This window comes from Protopterus annectens, chromosome 3.part0 (genome assembly GCF_019279795.1).
Source record: "Protopterus annectens isolate FY-2018-M chromosome 3.part0, PAN1.0, whole genome shotgun sequence".
NCBI lineage: Eukaryota > Metazoa > Chordata > Ceratodontiformes > Protopteridae > Protopterus > Protopterus annectens.
In genome coordinates, this window is record NC_056731.1 from 9,110,906 (window position 1) to 9,130,653 (window position 19,748).

General features: G+C 42.5%; 1 protein-coding gene across 1 annotated transcript in view; it reads right to left on the minus strand.

Annotated features, from left to right (window-relative positions):
- ACBD5 (acyl-CoA binding domain containing 5) overlaps positions 1 to 19,748 on the minus strand; it is an 882,854-nt gene that overhangs the window by 222,989 nt on the left and 640,117 nt on the right. The window contains exon 8 of the mRNA XM_044064548.1: positions 9,942 to 10,051. Within this exon, the coding sequence (XP_043920483.1) occupies positions 9,942 to 10,051 (110 nt within the window). The remainder of the gene's footprint in view (positions 1 to 9,941; positions 10,052 to 19,748) is intronic.

Below are 19,748 nucleotides of genomic sequence, written 5' to 3' on the forward strand. Positions count from 1 at the left end.
TAGTAACTTTTGAATTTCTAAAGCTGCTTGTTCCTATTGACTGGGTGGAACATTTGGAACTGTTTTGTTTTAGGGAATGGGGAAGGAAAAGGAAATGACATAACCCTTGGATATAATGTTCTGCACCCATCTGTCGTTTGTTATTTTTAGCCAGGTATGAAGGTGCAGAGACAATCGTCCCCAGACTACCTCCACAGGCAGACAATCAGGCAACCCCCTCAGGGGCGCTGAAAGGGCCTACCAAAGAAAGATTCTCTGGAGCCCTGATTCTGCAGGCCTCCCCTGCCACAAGAGTGGCGTCTTCCATTATTGTTCTGTCCTCTGCCTCTAGGGGAACTTTCACCCTGTGCATCTTGGAAAGACCTTTGTGACTTTCTGAACCACATCTTTCCACTTCCTCTTTGACCTTGGATAAGGATCTGATGTACTCCAATGGCAGATAAGGTCTTGCCTTCCTGTTCAAACCTGGTGAACATCTCTAACTTTGGGCCCAAAGAGAGAGGAGCCATAAAAAGGGGCATTAATGAAGGAAAACCTGAAGGGCTCCATGAAATTACAAAGGCGCATCCAGGCTTGCCTCCTAAGAGAGATGCCCGAACCCACTGCCCTACTCATTCCATCTGCTACATATGAGATAAGTCTCATGGAAGAGTTTACAACTGAATTTAGGGTAGCAAGCTGAGAGGTTACCTTGTCTGCTACCACATCAGCTACAGCTCCTTGGAGGGAGTCCGACAACTCTTTTATCAGATCCCCCTGTAGTCTAGTAAAACTATTTAAGTAATTCAGTGACTGTAAGGCAAAGGTCACTGACAAAAATAAGAGCTTCCTGTATCTATCCCTGGTCCTATATTCTTTATTTGGGGATGGATAGTGAAACTGGTCTCAGATAGTTCCTTTTCAGTGGCTACCACCACAACCCCTCTGTTACAACTTCTGTAAGGAAAGGCTTGTCTGAAGGGGCAGTAATATATTTATTCGGTCTCCTAGAAGTAGGTTCTATGGAATCTGGGGTTTCCTAAGCCTTCCAAGAGATTAAGTCAATAAGCTCATTGGAAGCAGGGGTCACCCAAGAGGTGGAAGGGTGAGATCAGAAAGCCTTCAGGTATACCAACTCCTCAGCTGAAGAGGTTGTGGACTGTCAGTCACCTCTCTGTTTTAACATTTTCAGGATATCTGCAAAGGAGACATCTTCAGGAGGCAACCGAGGGGACCCTTACCCTTCTGCATCATCGAGGTCTGTATCAGATGTGACTGACTCTTTTGGAGAGTCCAGATGCTTCCTCTTGCAAATCCTCTTCTGAGGGACTTCCTCAGTGGGGTAATCTGGGGAAGTTTCAGAAGAGGGGGTGTCCCTTGCTGGATGTCCTGAAGCCTGGGGTCCATGCGGTCCTGTGGAAGGGGGGTGTGAGTATGTGAACTCACTGGCCCAGAAGTGGTAGGAAGATCCTGGAGAGACTGTGTCTGAGACCGGGATGTAGTCATTCACCTCCTCAAACTCAGAGACACCCTGACCCTGATCCAAAGAAATCCCTGGATCTGACAAAAGGGTAGTCGCAGCCGAGGGACTCTCAGGTGCAGGGGAAACATGCTCTGAGGCAGAGGAAGGATCTAAACTCACCTGTGTTGAAGCTCCAAGAGGCAGTGTTGGATCTGGTGAGATCTGAACCCTCTCTCCGGGTTTGACTGGGGAGTGTTGGCTCTTAGAGACCTCCCGCTTCGACGAGCAGAAGAACTCATAGCAGACGTCAGATATGAGTAACCTTTGGGCTTGGGATCCAAGACGGACACCAGCTGGACATCTGAATCTTCTGGCTCCGAAACCAGGGGACAGATCTGAGGAGGAATAGATGCCGATGGAGGGGACTTTTTCGGATCTGATGCCTTTGGGTTTGAATCCAGTAATAATTTGGCCAAAGCCAGTGTCTTCAGAAGCCTCTGCACTACCCTATCCACATCATCATCTGACAGGCTCCAGTTGGATTGAGTAGATAAGGTAGGGGATCTGGATTTTGCCAAAAATGTTGATGGGAGCCAAGAAGCTACAGGTTTTAATGATGGAGAATGGTTCCGAAGTCTAAACTCAGTGGGAGCTAAAGAGGTTGGAGCAGAAGGTTCTGGTTGCTCCGAAGACCTCTCAGATTCAGACGCTGCTGGCTGCTCTGAAGAATCTGCAGGAGCAGTCAATTTACATACTTTCTGTCTTGGCTCCAAGGATAATTTTGGAGTAGAGGACGGTCGCTTTTGAGTTTTATCTGACTTATCCAATGTTTTTGAGGACTCTGGAGAAACAGCCTTAGAAAATGGAGTTTTAAGTAAGCCTTTTGATATAAGCTTATTTTTATACTCCATAAGAGCCCTTTGGTTAAAGCCATGGCAAATGGAGCATGGTTCCTGTAGATGTAAAGGCCGAAAGCAATACACACTTAGAGGCATCTTTTTTCCACATTGTTCACATTTCGTAAACCCTAAGGGTTTCCCATCCTGTTTTTGAGACATGTTACAAAATACAAATTTTAGCCAATAAAATTCAAGCTACAGAAAATAAGAAAGAGAAAACAATGCACACACACACACACACACACACACACACACACACACACACACACACACACACACACACACACACACACACACAAATACCCTCTAACCAAAATGGATGTTAAAGGAAGTTTTTTTTTTTCTTTTAAATTATAGAGTTAAAGAATGTCCTCTAACTTAAACAGACATTGAAGGAGTGGGAACAATACGCACACAGGTAAACCAAAAGTCTTCTACCTTAAACGGACGTTGGAAGAGGAAAGGTTAAAGAAGGAACAACACTCGAACAGCCAGAAAAAATGTCCTCTAACTTAAACGTATGTAAAGAAGGGTAAGGAAATTGCTAAACTAACTAATAGAGGAAATACTAAGTAGAAACTACAAAGAATATATAAATAAACTTCACTTAGTCCAGAGCTTCCTGGAAGGACCATGTCTTTTGCTGAGTGGCAAACAAGATCTGAGGGTTTAGGGAACTGCATTATGGGTACGGTAGAATGCACACAAGCTTTGCTGAAGGCCTCGAGCTTTTGAAAAAGGCCGAGATGCATTCGATGGATTGGATCCAACCCACAAGTGAGAATAAATGCGAGACTGACAACATCACATTAGCTGTTTGCAGGACAGGAATAAATATCAGGATACCTTCTCTGTACCCTTTCTGACCAATAAGAGAGCTGTGGAGTTAGGGTCCATACTTGTTCCTAAAAGCAGGCTCTTCACCACTGCCTTAGCCCTGTGCATTATGCTAGTAGGTTTAGTACAAGCCTTAGTGTATGCTGTTCACTCCTGGAATGTGTGCCATTAGGGGGCTGCAACAGGCCTTCCACTAGTAATGGGTATATTATCATTCCCTCTGGTAGGCAGCAGCCAACTCTGTTTCACTAAAATAGATTGGAGAGACTGATCTACTCCTCTCTAAGCCTTAAAAATGTTACAAAATTGACAACCCCCTTTCAATCTATCTTGCTGTTTTAAAAATAGTGACTCTCCACTAAAACTTAACTTTTTAGACAAGTAAAACTTAAGACACCCACTTTCACATCTAACTCCTCTAGTGCACATTGCAGTGCTCAGGATAAACAATTTTTTCATCTTACCTTTAAGCATCCCTGTGACTAGCACTTGTTCTAAAACCTGCTGGAAAGCACCAGGAAGCCTTAAACTGATACAAGCACTCAACTCTCCTTGTTAATAAGGAGAAATTAATTGTAGGCACTAAGCCTATAACTGCAAAGCACCTTGCTAAGGTAAGGGAAAACAGCTCATGTACTTTACAAAAAGAAAAAGCACCAAACCAGGCATGTCCAAGGGTTAGCTTCCAGTGACTTCTCCTGTCCACCTGGTGAATATGGGCATACTGAGGCAATGCAGCAATTGCCTCATGTACACAGACAACCCTCTCCTCTTACCAGCCAACACTACACAACCTGCAAAAGATGCACTTACATAGCAAAACTGGAAGCAAAGCTCTCTCCACCCAAGATTGTGCTAGACAGTCAATAGGAGAAGGTTAACACCTGCACTACACCTCAAGCAAAACATAGCCCTTCTAACCCACACCACCAACACCCTCACATAGCAACACTAAACCTTCATATGCGGAGGCCCTTAACAGTAACCTGCTCAAGCAACAAGGACCTCCGAAGCTGAAACGCAAACACCAATCACAACCAAAGTGTCACATAGCTCACAACACCAGTGTGCCACCCAACAACAGCCCCTAAGGCAAGACAACATACCCAACACTTTAGTCATAGGCGACTCTTTAGTCAGGCACACTGATGTCCCACTCACAAGGCTGAACAAGGAGAAAATTAGGTGCCAGGATCCGCCACATAATGCATGCACTCAAGTCACTCCACAAGTACAAATATGACTCTGTCATTGTCCATGTTGGAGTGAATGACTTAAGATGTACCTCCCTGGACTACATGAAGAGACATGGAAGAGCTCTCGGATCATGTGGTCCAGGCAGGTATGACCCTAGCCCTGAGTAGCATCCTGCCTTCGTCCAGAAGGATACCACAGTATAAGGACAAAATGATTGACTTCAACAATTGGCTAAGCTTCTGGTGTCATTTAAAGGGGATCCAGTATCTGTCTGCCTAGGACGACATGATCAACAGACCACGAAGCTTTGCCAGATGTGGTCTGCACCTGTCGCCTCTGGGATTCAGGTTTCTGGCTAAGGCTCTTACCACCCCTATTCTGCCTTTTTTAGGCAAAGTTCAAAGGACAAAACCACCACCATAACAGGTACAAGCATGCAAAATCTGAAGGTAATGCTAGAAGTGGAAACCTCAAAATGCATTCTCTGGAAGCACTCCAAAAAATGGAGAACATCGATATCTGTGCAGTAACTGAGACATGGTTCAAGGCTCCAGAGAGCACCCCTGCAATACTAGGCTACAACTTTTACCACACTTTTCGGCCACCAAACCAGGACAGAAACAATAAAAGTGGAGGAGTGTCACCAAGGAGTGTCAATATCACCAAGGATATTCACACCACCAGGCTAGTTGCCCAACACAACATCTGAAATTCCCCAGGTGCAACTAACACTAGGTAAGACTGCAATCCAAATTGTCGCTTGCTAAAGATCCCCCGCCATGCTCCAAGATTCTCACTACACCTTTCTAAACATACTGGAAAATATTAAGATACAACCAAACACCCTAATACTGGGTGATTTCAACTACCCTGCCATTAACTGGGAAAACTACTCTTGTACCAACACCTTTGCCCAACAGTTCTTGGAATTCATAAATTCCAATGCCCTGGATCAACTAATCCATAGTCCCACCAGGGGCACCAATATCCTAGACCTGGTCATTACCAACATGGGAAATCGATGCTCCACACCTATGGTCACCCTCTCGTTGGTCAGGTCTGACCATAAGCTAATCACCCTTGACATCCGCATCCCTCCCCCACCCCGCCAGTAAGGAAACCTCCGTAAAAAAACTTCTCCAAAGCCAACTTCATGCTACTCAAGTCAGAAGTGACAAACTTCATGACAGCAATGCAGACTGGAACTGAGAGTTTGACTGCTGAATCCTACACTAAGGCACTGTACGAGCACATCCACTCATGCATGAATCGTACCATCCCAAATAGAACCAAGATGCTCTTCTCCAAAAAAAGGAAGCCAATCTGGTGGTCCCCTGCCATAAACAAACTTTACAACAAATGGAAGAAACTGTTGCAGAAAAGAGGAAAATCCAAGAATGCAAAACACTCCCTTACCAGCCATAGAAAGAAGCTGAGATCCCTCATAAAATCCACCAAAGCTAGTTACGAAAATAAAACTGCCAAAGATTCCAAAGTCAACCATAAGGCATTCGATAGCTATGTCAAGAATCTAAATGGCAATGCTCATATCTGCTCTGAGCTACAACAGAATGGCATTAAATATACTGATCCCAAGGATATTGCCAATAACCTGGCAGATCTATTCAGTGCCAACTTCACCCCCCTCTCACCCCCAAAAGGGCTCATCTTAATACCGAAAGAGTGCCAAATTCCGGTAATAGCCACACAGGTAAAAAAATGCACTCTCCAAGGCTAAGAATACAGCACCCATGGGACCAGACGACATCCCAAGCTCTGTACTACATGAACTACAAAATGAACTGGCACCTCACCTAAGTGTCATGTTTAATCATTGCCTCACCTCAGGTTTCATGCCCACTGAGTGGCGCACAGCTACAGTTATCCCACTCTACAAGGGGGGATCCATCTTGGATCCTGGAAACTACTGCCCCAGTCTGACAAGCCTGATCTGCAAGGCCATGGAACGTATTATAATGGAACTTATAAACAAAGACATTGGCAACCTTCAAACACTGGACCCCACACAGTTTGCATTCGTGAAGGGCCGATATTGTCTCCTGAACCTGACTGACTTCTTCAAATCAGTCTCCAGAGCTGTGGACGGGGGTATGGTGGTCCACACAGCCTATCTGTACCTTGCCAAGGCCTTCAACACCAACCCCTACTCTGGGATCACAGATAATCTTACTAAGCTGGGCATTAATCCTTACGTCACCCGACGTGTTGCCAACTGGCTTACTGACAGAACCCACACTGTAAAATTAGCCGACTCCAAATCCAGCTCCAGACAAGTGGAATACCTCAGGGTACAGTCCTGGGACTGCTCGTTTGGCATCTACTTCTCTGAAATACAGGCCAACACTAAGGGACTCTGGCTAACAAAGTTCGCAGATGACTGCAAACTGGGAGCCATTATTGAATCCCCAAATTATGTGGATATTCTACAAAAGGGCCTTACAGAAACAGATGCTTGGTGTCAGAGCGATGGGCTCAAGCTCAATGTCAAGAAATGCATAGTTATCCCGTCTGGGAAAAAAACATGTACCTGTGAATTACCACATAGGTGGCAGTACACTAAACACCAAAAGTGTGATAAGAGACTTACGGAGACAAACTCAGTAAGCAGAACAAAAACTAAAATAAACAGCAGATGCAGGGTGGTATCCAACGAGACGGAGCCTGGATGATGAAAAATTCTTTACTAAATCCAATAATCAGCAGGAAGTACAAATACACGTAAAATCACAATATAAAAAATAAATGAAAGAAAAAGTTTAGCGCTTTCGTCAATACTCAGACTTCTTCAGAACAGTAAATTGCTGGCTGATAACTCCTTAAATACACACATAACCAATTAGTAACCTGTTAACCCACATCATTTCCTTTCAATTAAGAAACTTCACAGGAAGTGCAAAGTGATAGTAAATTCCCCCACTATTTGCATACACACAAAATGTCAACTAACCAAATGCTAAATCAATAATACCACATATAAAAAATATTATGAGGCAAAAATACTAATGACGGTATGAATAATTCATAACATAAATAACTGTTTAAGTTTCAAAAGTGATGCTATAGAAATTTTGTCATTGAGACCTGGAGGGGAGTACGCATTCAGTCTGATCTGCCACTTTAACTCAATGAACTCCAAATATTCCTCAACAGGTCCAACCCTTTGTCCCAAATCAACTTGTTCAAGAATGAAGAAACTAAAACTGTGATTACTTTGGTCACTAATATGCCTAAATAAAGCATTCTTCATATTTTTCTGCTTGATGTCATAAATGTTGGTAGACTCTAAGTCTGAAAGCATTTTTTGTTTTCCCCACATAATAACCTTGGCAGTTTTTACATACCGCAATGTAAACAACCCCCTTAGTATAACAAAACATTCTCTTTTTATTAGTGATGGATCCAAAATTCTTAAGTTTAAATTTGTCCGTATTCATCATAAAAGGGCACTGGGGACATCTACCACATTTATACGTGCCATCTCTAGTGAGATTAGGTTTATCTTTTTCAAGTAGTCCATTGATTGATGTACTCTTTTTTAAACTATAGTGGGTCTATTGCCTATCTTATCCAAGACCCCAATGTCATTGTCAAAACCTTCCAGTATTTATGTATTATATATTTGATTTGAAGACTTAGGGAGACAGGTGGACAGTGGTCCCACCTTCAATAAACACATCGCCACAACAGTCTGGAAATCCTTCTATGTGGCACACTTCATCACTAAGGGCTTTTCATCCAGAAAAAAGGAGGTCATTGTCCCACTGTACTCATCCCTCATTAGACCCATTACAGAATACAATGCCCCATTTGGTATGTACCTCTCAAGACATCTGTAACAACATGAAAGGCTGCATTAATACCTCACTAAAAGAATCACAGGCCTAAAGCAGATGCCCTATGCTGACCGTCTAAAAAAAACTCCAGCTATACTCTGTCACTTATCGTCTACTCAGAGGCGATCCCTGCTTAACATACAAGGCCATGTCAAACCCAGAGCTGTTGTACATGCTACATTTAAAGACATCCCAATCCCTCACAGCCACACGCTCCAGGGATCTAAACCTTGTCATACCAATGAACAAAACATGCTGTAGGGAGTAGGGATAGGTTTCTGAGCCAGAGACTGCCCAGACTCTGGAATAGACTGCCCATACATGTCAAGCAGAGTGCCTCTTCAAAAGGAACCTTGACGATTGGATGGGAGACAGGAAATTCACCCCAGGGATCATGTCAGTCACCTTGCTAGATAGGGGTCCAGGGAAGTAAATATTGTGGGAAGAAATAGCCAGAGAACTGTTATAGCTAGACTTGTATAGGCCCTAGGGCCGATAGCCTAATACCAACCTATAAACCTATGAACATATGGATGCCCTACATGTCTGATACTTTCCATTCATACTTACTGGGAAGCCAGCTTTTTGGCTTAAATGACTTCAACAAAGTGAAGTATAGTCATTACTTTGACTGTAATATCTACCATTGGTCTTGTGTACTTAAGATTTACTAGTCTTGCACTAACCCATATGTTGTGACTTCACGAGGGAACAAAAAATACAGGCGTTAAGATCAGTTTCTTTTATGTAGCTGCCACATGGACAATATACCAAGTTTAGAGTGGCATATATGTATTTCTAAATTTTTAAGTGCATATGGTGAAAAGCAAGCAAAGCAGCCCAGTAATATCAAGACCACAAATAAATAAGGAAAATCAAATAAGTGATGTGCTGTTCTACAGTTTTAAGGATTTATAGTTTATTTAACTATCTATTATTTTTTTTGTTTGTTACCCATGTAGGTTTGATAGGTCTGAAGACTGTTTTCAGCCATGAACTTGATCAGCTGTATGTAGATAACATAAAACATTTAAAATATATTAACAAAAGCTACTACTAGTTGGATGATTAATAATGCCTCACTAACATCACAATTAAGGAATAAAGTGGAGACATTGAAGGACCAAGGACTCAAACCGGTACACTGCAGAGTTTGGCAAAGTTCGGACCATCGCAAAATGTACTGCTTAACAGTACTGCACAAGACTGAACTGGCAATAATCGTCTTGAATGAAAATACTTGAGAAACATGCCAATTATCTGTATCATGAGCAAGGAGGTTAACCATTTTCTACACAGTCTTTTGCAAACTGTAGACGGGTGCATGATGTTACTTTAGTTTCTAATGCATTCAAGTTATCTCTACACTCAGAACAGGCAATTTTGATAAAACCTTTTCACCTATTACCCAATCAAAGAAAGGACTTTTTTAACCCAAAAGAAAACACAGGTTTTAATCTATCTAGGATGATGGCTGGTTCCCACTTTAGAAAGGAAAAAAAAATGCTGTCAGGAGTTAGAAGAGATAGCAGTTAGTTTTGCTGGTAAAATTCTGCAAAAGCTTTTTTCAATCTAAGATCCTTACTTGTGGCTATTATATCCAAGACTGAATTTTCTTCAAAAAGGGAATAACATGAAAATGCTTCACTGCATGTGCTACAATCTATTCTGAAGAAGTAAACAGCTAGGCAGTAGATGTGTAGAGAAGTTTACCTCTTCCTGTGCAAACTGCTCCATGGAATCACAGTAGACTTCACTGTCTGAATCGCTTGTTAAATGCTGAATCCCTGCTATCTCTTCTTCTATGAAAACTTCATTCACTTCTGTAAGGCACAAGACATACAAGTAAAGACAACTTTAACTTAAATACAGTGTTGTTTAGCAGGCAAATTACTAATGTGTAAAATGGGATTAAGTTTTGCAAATCTTACACAAACCATCTAAATCTGTAAATACTAATCTCCTAGCTGAACATTTTCTGGGCACTGACCTCCATTTCCATTTTTAGCTCAGTGATTTGTTTTAAGGGATTGTAAGCAATTACAGACAACGTACATGATTTACATTCTCCAAACAACAACATGCAAAGACATGAACAGGTGGACACCAAAAGAACATATCTGTCATTTTGTTGACACTGTAGTGTACCAGTCTGACCTCTGTAACCAGAAAGGCAAATCCAGTAGTAAGAACTCAGAAAAAAGGGCCTCAGTCTAACTTGCACCAACTATGTTTTCCATATGCCATTTTCCACCTTCAGATCTGTTCATTCTGTGGCCTTCTATTTAAAATTTATTTTGCAAAGATTCAGGACATATCTAGTCAGCAAACAAACTAACTGAGAAATAAAAGTATCCTTTTTAAGGAATCCGTGCCACCAATGTAGGTATTGTCAATATGTAGAGATGGATGATGTGTTCATTCATCCTGACACACACACGAGTTTTAGGTTTAAGGTTACAGCCACTTGCATCAAGTAGCACTTAGTTTATTTAGCAGAGTGTGGGTGCTGCCGACGGTTCTATGTTGGCAAGATGGATCACACCCTTAGGGAGTGCATAAGGGAAAATATATATAGTATACGCATAGCCAATGGTATGACTGCATTAGCAAGGTATGTTGCAGGGAGCATGAATCGACATGACTTTAAATTCAAGGTGACTGAGTCTACAAGGGTGAGTGCTAGAATGGGTGATATTGAGAAAAGAACGGAGGAAGCGGAACTCCGTTGGATCTTGAAGCTGAGGGCAGATAGAGGGTTGGGGCTCAATGGGTTAGTTTTCATCAAGCCTATTTTAAATAAGAGAGGTTTACCTAAGTGAGTTTTGGGTATTGATGTTTTTATTTATCTATGCACTATGTTTTGATTGCTCACAATCCATGCTGCTTTCTACATTTTTTGTATGAAGGTTAGTTTCTATATGTTTTTAGATGCCTTGTTTCACTTTAAGCCTTTGCTTTTGAACATGGTGATGTCATCGCTTTTTACGCACTGAACATGGAGGCTTTCAGTATGCATGATTCTATGGAAGTAAGTTACTAATGTTTTTTCTATTTTTATTGGTTTAATTTGAAATTTGATGTGCTGATATAATGCATTTAATGAGCGCTCTTCATTTGTGTGGGTTAGATGGCCTGAAAGCGTTTACCTACCTGTACTTCGTCTTTGCATTATAGTGCTTTTTATGGTAGGTGTGCATCCTACTGTCATTTGTCCTACAGTGAACTTAGTTAACATTGCCATCCTAAATATATGAGATTTAATTCTGTCCTGCAGAATACAAGGTTTAATTCCTTTGTTCCAGGTTGTAAGTCTAAACTCTGGTATCCGTTGAGTGAGTCTTGAACCACTAACTGTAAATAACGGTAGCTATCTTGAATCTACATGACAAATCAAATCCAGTGGCAAAAGCAATAAACAAAATTAGCAAAGGCAAGAATCCTTTTCTGGTCAACATGCAAAGTGTATGTCATCTCTGAAAGAATTCAGAAGGTACCAATGAGAAGGAGCCAAAGGGTGTTGCTTTTAAGCAATGTGAGCAGATAAGAAATGCTGAGGTACTTAGAAAAGTTTCCAGAAAGTTATCCACAGAGATGCCCCAAGCATCATTTCCAAATCAGTCTCAAAGATGAGGATCCTGATGAATTTGTTGAGAAACATATCACCAGAGAAAGTTCCAAGGTAATCGAATTGCTGGAAATTGGTACTATTCACTGGATATCCCATTCTTTTCTGTACCCATCTGCTTGCAGAATCCCAAGAAAAATTACTGATCCTTTTTGGAACAAGAGGACTTTAAGTGAAAGAAGAAGAGGAGACAAAATATATTAAGGACTGCATATAAACGTTAATCACACTCATACATTGGTACACTGGCTTTTTATTTACTCTATATTACTGGGATATGACTGCACTCAAGCGGACAGTAGGACCGAAGGGTCGTTTATGGGCGGATGTGTGATTTCGCTGATGTTGGATCATCAAACAGATGGGTTTTTTCATTGTTAAACCACTGTGACCGTGTATCCATTGCATTTGTCCTTCATCAGAGGACTTTATTGCTGTGACAACTTGGAGCAAGCTTACTAAATGTCTGGGACTGTGTTTTGGTACGGGACATTAAACATATGTAAGTACTGTCAGTTTGGTACGAGATACCGGTCAAACTTCATTTATTGACATCACATACTTGTTTTTGGCAAAAAGCGGATGACGGGTGAATATATTAAGGGCCTGTGTAGCAGGATAGTCAAGAGGACCAAAGGGTCGTCTTTGTTGGGCCTAGAGACGCACCATTGTTGTCAGCACTATAAGAAGTTTTCTAAACATGTTTTTTGTACGCTGTGATGACTTGGAATAAGCTCACCTAAAGTCTGGGACTGTTTTTTGATACGGGACATTAAACATTTTGTAAGTACTGTCAGTTTGGTACTAGATAGTGGTTAAATTTCATTACTGATATCACATACTTGTTTTTGATAACAAGTGGATGACCAGTGAATAAAATAAGGGCCGGTTGAGTAGTTACGTAGACCAAAGGGATGTGTTTGTTAGGCCTACAGACACACATGTTGGTCTCATTATTATCAATATTACAAGAAATTTTCCTAACATGTCATTTGTATGGGAGTTCTTTAGAATGAGTATGTATGGTGTGTTTCAGCTATAAATTTCATCATAAGATATCAGTTGGTGACAACGGAAAAAGAATTGTGGTTTATAACATTACCGAACCTTACAAACAACTTTAGGGCTTGTGATTTTTATTTAGGAACTGACTATATGTGTTGGGTTTATACTCAACGTTATGCATTTGTAAGATCTAATTTAGTCTTTTGAAAACTTGGTTGCTGGAAACAGTTTTTGAATTTTGTTTATAGGGATACATATTATCTTCGCCAAAATGGTCACCTGTTGGATGAACCAAATTTGACTTCAATGGCTGAAGATACTAAGATGACGAGCTGAAAAGACTGGTCTGAGTTTGGGACTAGAATATTAATGGCATTTCATTTTTTCGTCTGTGAATTGTTGTCTATTGACTGAATTTGGATAAGCAGTATTTAATGGTTTTGTTCATGTAAGATATGTACAACTTTTGAGTGGCATGAAACAACTGTACCAATATCTGAATCCTGAATTTCCTGACTGTTGACATCCATCTAAAGTGAACACTTACTTTCCCAGTGCTGTACTGGTCCCTTGAGTAGAACCTGTACTAACACTCAAAAGAACCAACGTCTTGTCCTGCCACGTGTCTATCATTCCCTGGTGTATCCTGCCTTGAGATTTCCTGAATTTCCTGACTGTTGACATCAACACTTTCCCTCCACCCCACCTGCCTCTCACTACCTCACCACTTCCCTCCACCCCACCTGCCTCTCACTACCTCACCACTTCCCTCCTAAGTCCCTTAACCTCCTCTCTGCTACATCCAACAGGCCTCACCTATCAGGCACTCTCCTACTCCTAAAACCTTTATTTCCACTTCCTTCCTCATCCTTCTTCTACTTCCTCTATACCATGCCTCCTCCTATACTCACTTCCATCTACACCCTCCACCTCTGCCTCCCCATCTCCCCCACACAACACACTTCCACAACATCTCAGCCTCTTTAGTTCCCTCCCACCCTTCCCTCCTCTTCAAAGTAAAACTTCTCCCAATCACTACTAAATACTACAAACCCAGACCTTTTCATTACCAGACACTTCTAACAAAGTACAAACCAAAAAGTACAGCTGTGTACCTACCATAAATGTAGATGTTCAAGTGTATTCACTGTTGCAGTCATTACACTTGGGTTATCTTGCTGGCAGGCTACCTGCAGTTGGCCCGAGTTCCAAAGTCTAGGTCCGGCATCGGTTGCTGTCACCTCTTCCCTGACGTCAGTGCACCAGGAGTATAAAAGATGCAACCGACGCCATTTTCCTTCAGTTTTTCTTGCCCCAGATGTCAGGTGCCCCCAAATAGGAAAGGCTGGAAAAAATTACGTCAAAAAACATGCATGTACCAAAATAACATTTCCTTCATCTACAAGCAAATACATCACATAGGTTGTAGAGAGTTGAGAAGTACAGAAAGGACCCAGCAATGAGAAAGGGGGATGGTGGGTGGGTAACCTGGACTGCAACAGTGAATACATTCGAACATCTACATTTATGGTAGGTACACAACTGTACTATGTTCATCGTGTTTCACTGTTGCAGTCATTACACTTGGGTTGAATCCCAAAGCTGAGGTTCGGTGGCTGGGCCTAAATAGGATTAGGAGAGGCTACCAGGCCCTGCAGAACTGCAGTGACAAAGCCTGCTCTGGATTTAGAGTATAGAGGTAAGTGGTAGTGCTTAGAGAAAGTGTGCACTGAACTCCAGGTTGCAGCTTCTAAAATGTCTTTGGTTGGTACTCCTTTGAGAAAGGCTGCTGAAGTGGCTGCTGCTCTGGTGGAATGTGGCCTTATGCCCTTAGGCACTGATTTGCCATGTTGTGCATAGCAGAAGCGAATGCAGTGTCCTATCCATTTTGAAATTGTCTGCTTTGAGATAGGCTTTCCTTGTGATCCTGCAGCATAAGCTACAAACAGTTGCACAGTTTTTTCTGAAAGTTTTTGTTTTGTCCAAGAAGAATTGTAGCGGTCTGTGTATATCCAAAGTGTGCAGAAGTCTCTCCCCTTTATTCTGGAGATTTGGATAAAAAGTTGGCAAATGAATGGTTTGGTTAAGAGCCACACTGGAAACCACCTTTGGCATAAATGTTGGGTTTCTTCTTAGAGAGACCCTGTCCTGATAAAAAATGATGAAAGGTTCCACTGCCATTAATGCCTGTAACTCTGAGACTCTTCTTGCTGAAGTTATTGCTTGGAGCAGAGCAGTTTTCCATGATAAGAATTTTATATCAGCTGTGTTGGCTGGCTCAAAAGGAGGCAGTGTGAGCTTTTCAAGGAGGCAGTGTGAGCTTTTCTAATACAAAATTGAGCTCCCAAGTAGGTATTGGTGCTCTCCTTCGGGGTCTTATGTTTCTTGCCCCTCTGAGGTACTGCCTTAGCAGTGGATGTGAAAAAATAGAAGGTTCTGTATTGTAATGAGCTGAAATGGCAGAGGCATGGATTTTAATAGATGAAAAGGATAGGCCTTTGTCCAGCATCTCAGTTAGGTATTGTAAAATCTGAGGTATATTTGGAACAAGTGGTTCTAGTCCTTGTGCCTGGTTCCAAGCACAGAATCTCTTCCATTTTTCTGCATAAGATTTCCTAGTGCTGGGCCTCCTGGCTTCTAAAATGACATCCATAACAGCTTTAGAGAGAGGTGTGGTCTGAGTGTCTATATTATCTGCCATGCAGCCAGATTTAAGGTTCTGAGTTGACTGTGTAGAATCTGATTGTTTTGTTGAGTTAGAAGATGAAGAATTTGAGGTAAAGGCCAGGATGGGCCTCGAGACAAGCTCTTTAGGATTAGGTACCAGTGCTGGCGTGGCCAGTCTGGGGCAATCAGGATCATTTTTGGCTTCTCTTGTCTGACTTTTAGGAGTACCTTGGGAAGAAGAGGCAGTGGAGGGAAGGCATAAACTGTCAGGGTTTTCCAGCTGAATGAAAGAGCATCCAGCTTCCATGCTTGTGAGTGATAAGTTCTTGTGCAGAATTTCTGTAGTTGGCAGTTGTGAGGGGAGGCAAAAAGATCCATGTCCGGGCATCCCCATTTCCTTGTTATCATGCTGAAGACCTGTGGAATTAGTTTTCATTTCGTGCGGATCCATGAGATTTCTGCTTAGTTCGTCTGCCAGTGTATTTTTCTTTCCTGGCAGGAATTGTGCCTGCAGATGTACTTGATAGGTCAGTGCTGTGCTCCATAGAGTCATGGCTTGCCTGCAGAGGGGGTAGGAATGTGTGCCCCCTTGCTTGTTGATGTACCACATAACTGTGGTGTTGTCCGTCTTTAGTAATAGTTGTCCTGGATGTAGTAGATCCTTGAAGGCTGTCAGGGCATTCTGTACAGCTAGCATCTCTTTTTGATTGATGTGAAGATGCATTTGTTCCTTGGGACACGTGCCCTGAATACATTTCCCTGCCATGTGTGCCCCCCAGGCATAATCCAATGCATCCGTTGTTATTGTCTGCCTGGCTGTGGGTAAGGTGAAGGGCTGTCCCTTGTTGTGGTGACAGGCCCTGGACCACCATCGAAACTCCTGTTGTAGACAGGGAATTACAGTTACTATTGTTTCCAGGCTGTGGCAATGCTGAGTCCAAACACTTTTTAGATACCATTGTAGTTTCCCCATATACAGTCTTGCATATGGAATTAGTAGAATGCAGGAAGCCATGAATCCCAGGGCCTGCAGAATTTTTCTTGCAGGGAGCTGGGTCTTTGTTGCCATCATTTGAAAGTAATGAGTCAGTTGCCTTTGCTTGTCCGGCATGAGATAAGCCATCTGGATAGTTGTATTTAAGCTTGCACCCAGGAATATTATCTCTTGAGAGGGCACTAGTTTTGATTTCTTTTCGTTTACTGTGTACCCTAGGCAGATTAATAATCTTTTTACAAATGCCAGATGCTTTAGTAGAATGTCCTTGCTCTCTGCTTGAATAAGGCAGTCGTCCAAGTAGGGATATATCTGAATTCCTCTTTGTCTGCAAAATGCAATTACTGGTGCCAGGCATTTTGTGAAGACCCTGGGTGCAGTAGATAAGCCAAAGGGCAGTGCAGAGAATTGGTAATGCATTGAGTCAGCTATGAATCTGAGGTATCTTCTGCACGACTGTCTGATTGGGACATGCAGGTATGCCTCCTTGAGGTCCAAAGTAACTAGCCAAGCCTTCTTGCCCAGCATGGGTAGAAGTTGCTGCAGTGTTAATATTTTGAATTTTGGAACATCCAGAAAAGTATTTAGGATTGACAAGTCCAGTATTGGTCTCCAGGCTTTGTCCTTTCTGGGAACCAGGAAGAGTCTTGAGTAAAATCCTTGTCCCTGTTCTTGCTGTGGTACTCTTTGAATAGCTCCCATGTCCATGAGAGCAGCAATTTCCTTTTGTGCCTCTGCCCATTGGTTTTGTGGCAGGTCCGGCATACCTTTTGATTTTGGAAGAGTGTGAAAGTAGAACCTGTAACCCTGAGAAACTATATTCAGTACCCATTTGTCCTGGGTGATTATGTGACAATTTTGTGCGAAAAGTGCTAGCTTTCCCCCTAGGGGCGCTGCCAAAAGGTAAGTGCTTGGCCTTTGTAGTGGAAAGTCATTGGGACTGTTTTCTATAAGGTTGTGATTTGTCTTCTCCTCCTTTGGGGGCAGAAGCACCCCATTGTTTAGGTCTGTAGGAGCCTTGGGGCTGAGATCTGCCTCTTGGGCGTCTGTATCTGCCTCTTTGTGGCCTGTCTGACACCTGAAAGGACCAATTTTTAGAAGGCCAGTTTCTACTAAACCTAGGTGGTTGAACCTGTAAGAAATCCTTTACTGTCTGCATAGATTTTGCTTTATCCTCCATTTTCTTTAACACCTCTTCTGCCTTAACACCAAACAAAATATCATGCTGTAATGGAGCATCCAATAATTTTACTTTAACATGTTCAGGTAAACTTTGTTCTTTCAACCAAGCATGCCTTCGAATGACAGAGTCTGTAACTGTGGCTCTGCAAGAAGCCTCTAATGAATCAAAACCACATTGCAGAGTATGCTTTCCCACTTGTTCAGCTGCATGCAATAATTCCTGCATTTCCTTATTGTCAGGATTCTCTGAATTAGTAAGCATTTTCTGTTTTAACAAAGACATGAGGTACTGTTGATATTTAAGCATGTGAAACTGGCAGTTTAAAGCCCTTACAGCTAAAGTAGCAGAGGTGTAAACTTTTTTCCCCCATCTATCCAGAGCTCTAGAATCCCTATCAGAGGGAACAGGGTTTTTAGCAGTGGAAGCCTTAACTCCTTTGGGACCCTGAGAAATGGTTTCAGGGTCAGCAGCAGGGTTTTTATAAATAAATTTATGAGAGTCAGGGACCCTGTAATACCTGTCTGGCTTGACTGGTGCAGGGGGTAAAAGAATCAGGAGACAGACTGGATTCAGAGAAAACATCATCAACTATATCAAGCACAGGTGGGATAGCCAGGGGCCTGTGTTGAGGCAGTAAAAGAAAATCTCTGAGCCTTTTCTTGGATTCTGAATAATCCTGGCTCTCCCAGTGGAAATGTTCCCTCATGGTGTGCAGAGTTTCCCCAAAAGAGTAATCCTCAGGTGGAGAGGCTGAAGGGATAGATTCTTCAGCATCAGAGTCCTCATAGGGAGGAAGAGAATATCCCTGTTCTGAAGAGGAATCAGAGGAAGAGAACAGCCCCGATCTGAAGAGGAATCAGAGGAAGAGAACAGCCCTGATCTGAGGAGGAATCAGAGGAAGAGAACAGCCCCGATCTGAGGAGGAATCAGAGGAAGAGAACAGCCCCGATCTGAAGAGGAATCAGAGGAAGAGAACAGCCCCGATCTGAGGAGGAATCAGAGGAAGAGAACAGCCCCGATCTGAGGAGGAATCAGAGGAAGAGAACAGCCCCGATCTGAGGAGGAATCAGAGGAAGACAACAGCCCTGATCTGAGGAGGAATCAGAGGAAGAGAACAGCCCTGATCTGAAGAGGAATCAGAGGAAACAGAAACCTGGTCAGAGGAATCATAGTCAGTGTCTTGCCTAGGCCTTTTATCAGGAGGGGATGGGAACCCTTGATCAAAGTAATTAAGTCTTCGACCATTTTAAGCATCTGTTTCTTTGGCATGGTTGACTGTCCAGGAGAATGCTGTACTTGTTTCTTTGTCTTTAATGGTGTCTTTGACTGTACTTTGGCTGCTTCAGAGGATTTAATAGTAAGCTGTGAAGGTCTGAAAACACTCTCAGAAGCCGATGCCTGCTCAGCGGCTCCGGACCCATCTGAGGGAATATTTTCCGTAGGCCCAATACCTTGAGTATCCAGAGACCTAGTTGTCTCCACGTGTGAGTCAGATACGGCCTGTGGCTCTGAGGTAGCGGGTGTCAGGGGCTGCGAAAGCGCCTCACTGAGAACCGGCGACTGGCCTAGAAGAGGCTTTGTCGTCGGTTTTGGACCTCGGATGCCTGTCCTTTTCCTTGTCTTTGCGTTTTTTATGAATTCCGGTCATCGGTTGTTCTAATGGCATTATATAGTTAAACCTTCGGCCACAGTAATGTAATGCAAAATCAAACCGATGTTTAATAGTGCTTTTGTTGAATCTAGCACAAAACCGACAACTAGTAACATTGTGGTCAGGGCTTAGGCAAGGAATACAGTAAGAGTGAAAGTCCTTATGAGGTATTTGCTTCCCACAAGGAATGCAATTGTTAACTTTTACTGACATCGGTCTGGAGCAAGAAAAAGTTTCCCCAACGGGGTACTTAGCTTTATTGAAGACTTCGGTTCTGAAACTCTATTTCAAAAATCTCAGGATTCGGCCGACCGGCACTTGCGAACTGCTTCTGCTTCGGGCACCGCGAGGCAAGAAAGACTGGAGAAAATGGCGTCAGTTATATCTTTTAT